The 9,705-nt window shown below is 45.2% G+C and overlaps 1 protein-coding gene across 7 annotated transcripts in view; it reads left to right on the top strand.

The window, feature by feature from the left end:
- The window catches only part of PROX1 (prospero homeobox 1), a 53,722-nt gene that overhangs the window by 22,510 nt on the left and 21,507 nt on the right, over window positions 1-9,705 (top strand). For 6 of the 7 annotated variants that reach the window (XM_057558797.1, XM_057558771.1, XM_057558782.1 and 3 more), the window contains one exon: window positions 691-885. In XM_057558797.1, coding sequence (XP_057414780.1) covers window positions 691-885 — 195 coding nt within the window. Of the gene's footprint in view, window positions 1-690; window positions 886-1,011; window positions 1,370-9,705 lie in introns of those variants that run through there. The other variant, XM_057558800.1, reaches the window with a different exon arrangement.

The raw sequence follows: 9,705 nt of genomic DNA, 5'->3' as shown, positions 1-9,705 counted from the left end.
AAACTGCATAGACTCCAGTGGGAAGGGGGCATGGCTCCTCTCCAGTGCTGGCTGTAGGAAGTGTATGAACAGGTACGGAGGTTTGACCAGACAGCACCAGCCGTGAGTACCGGGTGCAGACATTAAGTGGAATCATAGCCGATGGCCACGGGGATCACCCATTACCAAAAACTAAGCAAGTGCCAGATTCCTCCCCTTTTGTGTGAAAGCCATTTTCCAGCATTGAATAAGATTGTCATGTGGTGACACAAATTCTCTTTAAAAAAAAAAATCATGCTAGTGGTGAAGTCATGTGACTCACCATCTCTGGTACTTGAATATAACGACTTCCCAGGATTCTATGGCTTGAACGAATTTCCATAAGAAGTATACAAATGCAGTTTGTTCTACTGAAAGATGAAGAACAACGTTTCAAATAAGATATTCAGCTCAAGGAAAATCAGATTTAGAACATGAGGTTTCCATTTGAGACGTGGAGGGTCGTGACGCAGTTTCCATCGTTAGTCGGTTTTATAATATCCCGTAAGTATATCATTGCTCTTGCCACTCTTGCCACCATTTTGGTGGAATTAAAAACATACCTTTCCAAGTAAGGAAGGGAGGGGAACTTTAAAAATTCTTCAAATGCTTAAAGAATGAATGAAGAAAAATGGCAATGTTCTTATCCTTTTCAACATTTAAATTTAACAGTTCAACAGATGCATTACCTCTCAGCTCATCAAGTGGTTTAGCAATTTCCGTGAGTTTTACTACATTCAGATGGAGAAGTATGCGCGTCAAGCCATCAACGATGGGGTCACCAGTACCGAAGAGCTGTCTATAACCAGAGACTGTGAGCTGTACAGGGCTCTGAACATGCACTACAATAAAGCAAATGACTTTGAGGTAGGAACTCATCTTTGTTTTTCGGTCATCTTCCTTTTTTAAAAAAAAAATTATTTTCTTTAGAAATGCCCCAAATCTGTCTTTTTTTTTTTTTTTTTTTTTTTTTGCTTTGGTATCTCACACAAGCATCCCCCAGTAGGGTAAGAGGTCGAGTGGCAATGAAGAGCCCCCCGTGGGTCCCGTCAGAGTCCTGGGAGCTGACCCACTTCCGTTTCCTTTCCCATCCCCCGCCTCTGCTGCTTGCTTGGAAGACCCATGTGGCCACACAAGAGGGAACTGGCGAATCCAAAGAAACGGCAGCAAGGAACACACACAGAGTGATTCCCTTTCCAGAGAAGAGGTCCCTACCCCAATAGGCCTTTTTCACATTTAGGTTCTGGCATGTGGATTGAGTTGACATATGCTGTGTTCAGTGGTAGCTTCAAAAGCTGTTTTCTTAAAAAGTCTAGAAAGATTGATGGGGAAGTGATTCCATGGTTTCAAACTTTCATCAGCATTCATTTCCTTTCTGGAAGAAATGGTGTGAGAATTTACCAAGTACCTATTATAAGAGACCCATGGACATCTTTGTTCGTTTGTTTCTGTTTTTGTTCTTTTGGGAGGACAACCTTGTGTGTTCATTTTGCATACGTGCAGCTTCACGAGCTTGCTGCTCTTCCTTCATACGGTCTTATACATACTTGTATGCGTCTGCAACCTGCATATTCCAGGCACATATGAAGCAGTATAGATGATTCCCAGAAAGCCGTATCTATGCAACAATAAGAGATGTGTGGTTATGAGTAAGGCATTTCTTTACTGGCTGATGTGGTGCCTCAGCAAGCATTTTTCATTGAACATGATGACTTTCCATGAGACAACACTAGCGAATCTCCCAGTACCCACAAAAGCATTTTGCTGAGCCCTGCTGACTGGGGCAATGATGGCTGGAAGTGGGAATGTGGGAAGGGTTCTGCAGGCTGAACCTCTGATGATGAGAATGGACAGGCTGTGGCTTGACAAAGGTGGTCCTTCTCTTGTAGTACATTGAGGAGGAGAATTTTTTCCCCCACATCTGCTCGTGCGCGGACCTTATGTTAATATTCTTGCTTTCCTTACGCAGATAGGTACCCCCAAATGCCCCCAAAGTTCTCAGTGTCAAAGGAGAAAGGGCCACCTTGGTCTGGCCTTGTCAATAACGACCTGACCCCCACTGCCCCCCGCTGCTTGCCCATTCCTTTGGGGACCCTTCTCCCAGTGGTCTTAGCAGATCAGTTTTTGTGGCTTGTGAAGAACTGAATGGGGAAGTTTAGCAGCGGGAAAGTCATGGTTTTTCCTTGAAAGTTGGAGTGTTTATATTGCAAGCCACCAATTTCTCTTTGCTATCCAATACCAATGTATTTTTCTTGCCAAATGGGTTATAAGCAAAGTTTTTCTTTGGCCAAACACATTAAAAGTGAGGATCCTTCTTGTACTTACTGCTTCAGTATTTTAAAGTCTCTGTTGGAATAGAGCACTGGTTTACTGTTTTGACAGAACCCTCTAGCAGATTTCTTCTAAAGCTGAAGAATGTGACAATGGCTAAACTTTTTTTTTTTTTTTTTTGGCCACACTTTGTGGCATGCAGGATCTTAGTTCCCTGACCAGGGATCGAACCCGTTTCCCCTGCATGATGACGATGGCTACACATTTTAAAGAAATCTTATTAAAAGCTTCACTTCTCCCCACCCCCTTTCTGATAAGTCTATTGCTGTCAACTTTGAGCTAAGAGAATTCAACGGTGTGCTAGTGAACTAATTACAGTTTATTATGATAAATATTCGTTTGGCAGCATGCATCAAACTTCATAAAAGAATTGCCCAAGATCCATGGGATGGTTTGTGCATTTTTGCCGAGGAACATACTCAAGAGAACAAACCCTGACAGTGCCCATTAGGATTTTTTAGGGTCGTTTAAACCTTACCTGGTTGGTTTTAATCCCCTACTCAGTGCAAGGGCCAAAATGACACAAACAGGGGATGGCTGGAATCAAGAGATACCCAACAAGCTGCTCCATTTAGCATCATCTAAATCCTCCTTTAATATGATTAACATCTGATATTCCTCTCTTTGTGAATCATATCCACTGCCAGCCAGGCCACCTCTCCTTTATCTGCAGTGTCTATTTTAAGACTGCTTCAGTGCAAAGAGTATGGGGCCCAGGGAGCAATTTTGTCACTTCTCATGTGACTTCAGACAAGTTATTGGACTATTCTGGGCCTTATTCCTCCTTCGGTAAAAACTAGGCTCTTTCCGGAAATGTGCTGAGAACAAAGCAGGAGCTGGATTCTGCCCTGCCCCCTCCACTTACCCACACATATGCACATACACACCCCTACCACCACGTATGATCCTAATATCATGAAATAGTTTTTAATTTAGCCTCTCAGTTTGGGGCACTTACTAATAAAAGCTTCAGGTAAGATGATCCTTCTTTTCTGTGCCTTTGTGCATGGAGGTCAGTGCTTAAGTGAGATGCTTAGAAAGCCACTGGTCTAGTTGCGGTGAGTGGGGGCTACTCTTCGTTGCAGTGCGCGAGCTTCTCATAGCGGTGGTTTCTGTTGTTGCGGAGCAGGGGCTGTAGGCACGCAGACTTGAGTAGTTGTGGCACGCGGGCTCAGTAGTTGTGGCTAAAAAAAGCCCACACATAGCAACGAAGACCCAACACAGCCAAAAATGAATAAATAAATTTGTAAAAAAAAAAAAAAAAAAAAAAAAAGCCACTGGTCTTATCATTGCTGCTCTTCCGGTGTGGACCGTGGCTTTGAGCCAGAAGTAGACCCAGCACCTCTATCTGATACCTCAGCTGCTATTGCATGCACTGCTTGACTTTTGCATCTAAGTTTCTCCCCTGAAGGGCAAGTCAAGTGAATCTGTAGCCTAAAATGAGCAAGTGAAGAAGATGGCAAAGTAGAGAACTGTACACCTGGTTTATTTTTAAATTTTTAAACAGAGATGGGGCCTAGTAGAGAGACTGAAGTTATGCCTACATGATGCCCAAAGATCCAATCAATTTAAAGGAATATCTTAAACCAACTATTGGCTGGCCAAATAATAAAACGTCTTCTTGATTGCATTTTAACATTTCTCAATCAGTTAATCAGTGGTTTGTAGCAATGATAAAATAGCTCACATTTATTGACTGTTTAGTATGTTCTGGGCACTCTTCTAAGTGGTCTACCAATATGAACTAATTTAATGTGAGTACTAATGATATGGATATTAATACAAGAAATACTTCAGCTTGCCTAAAGCTTTATACTGTTTTTAAAGTAGTTCTAAATGGGTGGGAACAAGGGAGCCAGGGAGAGAGAGCGAGGGTGAGGCTAACGCTTTTCTGTCCTTTGCTACCTTCTCCTTCCTTCTTTCCCTCCTCCTACCCTTGTCTTTTCTCAGCTTTCTGCTCCATCTCTGCCTCTGTCATAAGCTTGCTGGTGGCACCTCTGTCACTGCTAAGCACCACCCCCCTCCAGCCCCTGCTGCTGATGGCTCTCAAGGCTGGAGTGGCTGCTGACCCCTGGCCTGCGGGAAAATAAAGCAGATGGGGAAGGTTTATCACTAGTGCAGAGGGAGTGGCTTGCATCTCCCTGCTCTTCTAGACCCTGCACATTTCCTGGCTTGTATGAGTCAGAACCTTCTAAGTGACAGGAGAGCCTGTTCTGCCTTTTGTATCAGTTTACACAATTGCCAAGATTCTTGGCACGGCATTCAGACTTGGGGTGGTGAGAGCTTGAGAAGACCCAGGGGATGTGGAAGAAGACACTGAAGGGGGCGGGTAGCGGGGGGGATGAACCACGCTTTCAGCTTGTGCTCAAGGGAAGAAAGTTGGCTACAGGACAGGGGTCGGGCATCTCCCTCCCAACACGAGTCCGTGAAGGTGTTCAGAGAGGCACGTTCAGCGACAGGCCGCATTTTTAACTCCCGCTTCTCACGTTAAATGAGAATGGTAACAATAAATTTGTCGTTCCAGGTGTTATGGTATATATTTCCATGTTTCATTCTCACTTCATTTTGAAGAGCTTCCAAAATTGATTTTTATAGGGAGGGAAAGGAGGTTTGGGATTCCTTCCCAGTTTTTAAATCACACTGATACTTCTGACTTCAGGGGCATAGGAGTTGAATTTTATTACTTCTGTTTCCCTCACAACTGTGGCAGGGAAAGAAGGCAATGCGCACTGTCAGTTTCCAAGGCAGGTTTACACGTTTTTGCAGAGAACTCGACTAAGGCAACCGATCTGTGTAAGTCACAAAGGTTAAACGCACTGCTCATGGAGCCAGAAGACCGCTACCCTAGGTTGACTGAGGTAGGCTGGCCGCTGAGAAAGGCAGGATGACCCAGAGATTGGGGTCTGAGCTGGCCTGCGTGCAGGTTGGGAAGAGAATGTAGCAGACACCTTCATCCAGGCTGATCCTTCTGACCGTAGGGGCATGTGCCTTGGACTGTATTGCTTTTCTTGTTTCCCTCACAACTGGGGCAGGAAAGAAGGCAAGGCTCACGATCAGTTTCCAAGACTGCCCTGAACACTCCTTCTCCTTCTCCATTCCCATGAGCTAGCTCTTCCCCCGCCATGGTCAACCAGGCGTCCCCCGTGGGCCATTAGTGGCTAGCCAATTAACTGCGGGCAGGGTCCAAACTCACAGGAGGAGTGACTAACTTCCCTTGCCTTCCATAAAGACCCAGGGTTTTGGATGGAAGGCTTAGAAACAAATAGAAAAGAGAACTTGATTCATTGATTAGCGGGCTTGTAAATGTCATTTCCTAAGATACTAATAACTCACGGGGCAGACGCTCCATCGTGGAGCCTGTGGTTTGACTTTTCTCTAGGTGTCACGTGACAGGTAAGAAGGGTACTTCTGCAGGCCTCGCTCTGTGTCTTCTCACTCTCCTCTTGGAAAGAGAAAACGAAAAGGCAGCACTCCTCACATCCCCCCACGCACACACCCACCCAAACACATGACACTTAAACACATATAGTGCATCTACTTCCTCCACCAGGCTCACCCCCGTGCCCAGCCCACTCCCGCTTTCCACACGACGCGCGTTTAAGAAGATTTAATATATTTGGAAGTCTTTCATTCGCCCTGTCACCTCTTTAAAGAAAAATGAGGACAGGTGGATTTAGGGAGCGCTTCCCTGGGCTCCAAATAGATACTTAAATATGAGTGATCATTTGGAAAACTGGCACAGGAGGGAAACCCTTTTACTGCTCTGGCAGTCTTTTGGCCTCAAAGCCGAGGTGCCTTTTAAAGGATCACACGACGCACTCTTGGTGGGTGGCGAGGAGGAAGAGAAACCTTTACCATTTCTTTCCCTGTCAGTCCCGCCGTTGACAAGCCAAATTGATCTTTTAAGAGACTAAATGAATGTTCTCTAAATATATGTACACACATGGCTGTCTGGGAACATATTCCTTGTACAGAATGATTGCCTGAAATTTGAAGGAGGGAGCAGTAAAGACGCCAGGCTGGGTGGGGAAGGGGGGGGGGTGGGTTTGGCAGGGGTGGGGGAGGGCACAGGGTGCCCTCAGGCACAGGCGTGCCTGAAGCTTCATTTTTGCACCTCTGTCCATTTGGGATTCAAGGTGTTGATCAGTATAATGAAGCAGGCCCATTGATTTATCATCTATTGGGTAATGTCATTGCATTTTTTAGCGCCCTGTGTCTTTTTTGTCATTGGGTTACATTCAGGCACAGTAAGATCAACGTTAAAAACCTCCTTACTCAACAGCTTTATTAGTTATAGCATTCCATGACCTTTCTCAACATTCTTAAAGAAAAAGATACAGTGTAATGTCGCTTTACTTTGCTTATTGTCCTTTGTTGGAGGGAACAAAGCATTTTCTACAGTGGCTATAGCACATAATTATACAGCTTTCAATGGCAGTGTCTTGGTATCAAAGTTCAGAGGAGCCTTTAGAAAAAAAAAAAAAAAAGATGTTTTGTGGCAGCCTAGGGAGGGTCTCATCTTTCCTTCAGAAAATAGTTCAAGGCTCTTCTGTCAAGCTTCCCTACTTAGAGCTTTTTCTCCTCCTGCTTCATAAAGTTTAAAGCAGATTCAGTGGAGTTCTATGATCTATTTCCTTTGAAAGATTGTTCCTCGGCACAGAGAGGCCCTTTGACTTCAAGAGTTCACAGATTCATGTCTTTAGGTATCATATGTCTGACCTTATCAGTTACTCCATTTAATGTCAGAGAAAAAGTCTCAACTCTTTGTGTTTGTCTGTTTTGCCTCTGTGAAATGATTTGGTGAAAAGACCATCCTTTTTAACACACCACTGAGAGGCCGTTTCTGCTGCAACCTACCCTGTGGCTTTTCTCTCTTTAAAAAAAAAAAAAAAATTGTCCTTGTGTTTTGTGTATGGATGAGTTCACAGTGAGAATAGAATTATACAAGGGCAGGCGCACACACAAAAAAATCTTTTGCTTTCCTCCCACACCTCCCCCCGCCCAGTGATCTATTGGCTCTCTTGGTGGCTGTACCCCAACAGGCAAAGCCATTTAGCAAACACAGAGGTGGCAGCCGTGGCCACTGCTGGGACAGCACTGGGTTTTTCCCTTGCTTCGACCTACCCCTAAGGCCTTCATAATTAATTGTCCTTCAGAGACGAGGAAAGTTCAGAGACAGTGTGTGGCATGATGGCCATTGTCTGACGTTCAGTTCTCCTCGCCTCGCCTCTTTCTCTGTGCCCCACAAAGGGTTATCAATAGGAGAAAGGGAACCCATCCTCTGCTGAGAGCCGCCGGTGGTGGTTGGAGCTTTCAGTGGGTCGGTATCATTGTGTTCGGCCCATCCTGGATTAAATGTCTGCAGGTCTAACCACCTTTTGAAAAGCAGCCTGTTTATTTCGCCTAGATTAAACAAACTCATTGAGCGAACCCCAGGCTTGTTCAAAAGTTGGTGATCCCTTTTCACGTGGCAGATAACATTTTAAATCACATTTCCTCACCCCATCCCACCCCAGCCCCGCCCCCAGGATTTTATTGCACTTTTAACTGTTTTGGTTCTTTTTCAGCCATAGGGCAGGAAATGAAATGATCATGCACTCACTTCTCTTAACCACTTCAGTGTACATTTGCCAGAATGAGTGTTTTTGCAAACATTCTTTTGATGAAGCGTAGGACTTTGGTTCTTGAAAGTAGATTATCCTCGTTTTAAAATATTGTTTCACCTTCAACGATTGCCTCAAGCCAGTCTTCAGTGCTATTTGGTAACAGGACATAAAACAAATACAACCTGTTCCCCGCCCCCCCCCACCCCTGCCCTTTTGGCTGAGACACCAAATAAAGATGCACTATGGAGACAGCTATTTGAAAAGTAAAGGGAAAAGAGAGCGATTAATGATGATTATACCACTGTTCCTGTTAAATAGAGTGAAGCCAAGAAAACAAATAGAATCCTTCTTCCTAGGAGCAGTTGAACTAGCACGTTAGAGAGGTTTAAGATCGCTTCCCTGTAGCGTTCACAGAGACCTCAAGGCAGAAGGAAACCGTATTTAAAGAGCATTTCTGTGTCCCTGAGAGCAGCGTCTTCTGGAGAAAGGGGCCTACAGGATGGCCAGAATCTATTCTGTCCCTGTTGCTCTTTGAAGACACTTTCACCACAGACCCTTTGCTATTTAAAGAGAACCTGGATCTGGAAGTTGACACAACGAATAGAGTCATACCAAAAAGGGGATCATAAAAAATTAAAGTTATTCTTATGAATCTTTCATTAGAAGCAATGAAAAGGGACAGTAGTGTAGTCTAAGTCCTTTGTGTTGCCAGCCCTTCTTCCGGCCTCTGGGCTATTGTTCTTTCAGCTCCTCAAACAGACTTTTCACTTTCAAACTGACAAAAGTCACTTAAAAGCCAGACAGCTGTACTAACACACCCACCTTACGAAGCCGGAGCCAGGGCAGGTGCCGAGGCCAGCTGAGAGACCTTGTTTAAAATGGGCAGGGGCAGCTCCCTCCTGCCTTCCTGGTGTTTTCGTGCTCGCTTTGAGGTGGACCATTTATTGCTACTGTGTGAGCCTCCCTCCCAGGCGCCCCCAAATATTTCTTGCATTTTCTTTGCAGCAGGAAACCTTGACACTCATGCTAATGTTTGTCCCTTGGGTTGTATGGCTAGGGTCAGGTTCGTGGAAGTTGGAGCACAGAACTTAGCAGAATCACAGGGAGTTTGACTCAAAACTCTTTCCTTCCGTTTCTCCCCTTCCTTCTCTTTTTCCAGCCTTTTCCAACCAGTCTGAATCTCTCGTAAGCTTTTCAGATTTCTGTGGCCTCTTCAGGAGTAGCTGGGATTGGATAAAACACAGCCACCAATGGTGGGGAACAAGCCTCACCTTAGGATGTGAGATACAGCTAGAGAGAGGTAGGCAGGTAGTCCTGCCTGCATCCCAGGCCTCAGGGCACAGACGCCATGGGCCCCGGCGAGTCCTCCCCGTGTGTGTATTACAGCCCCTCTGCTCCCCTGTCACCTTGTGTACAGTCTGGTCTGTGACACTGATGGTGATTATGTCATTATTTTGCTCTGGGGGCCCTGGCACATCTGCAGAGCCCAAGCACATCTTCTTTGTTGCGCTGGCAATCGTCCTGCACCACAAATGCTTCATTAGCCCTGCTGGCGGCCTCCTTGCCAGACGCGAGCGCCCAAATCCAGGCTTCTTTCTGCTCCGTTCTTTTGTGTAGCTGATGATCGCGTATTCATCTTCCTGGTTCTTCCCCATTTTCCTCGACTTCTGAACTCCAGATGTCCCAGTGTTTTTGCCCAGAGCCCTTGAACAAGTGTACGACGTGAAACAAGGCGACTCTTTACCCTTTA

Source organism: Balaenoptera acutorostrata, chromosome 1 (assembly GCF_949987535.1).
Source record: "Balaenoptera acutorostrata chromosome 1, mBalAcu1.1, whole genome shotgun sequence".
Taxonomy (NCBI): Eukaryota; Metazoa; Chordata; class Mammalia; order Artiodactyla; family Balaenopteridae; genus Balaenoptera; species Balaenoptera acutorostrata.
The sequence above is the reverse complement of the archived record's forward strand: the minus strand, read 5'-3'. Positions and strand labels throughout refer to the sequence as shown.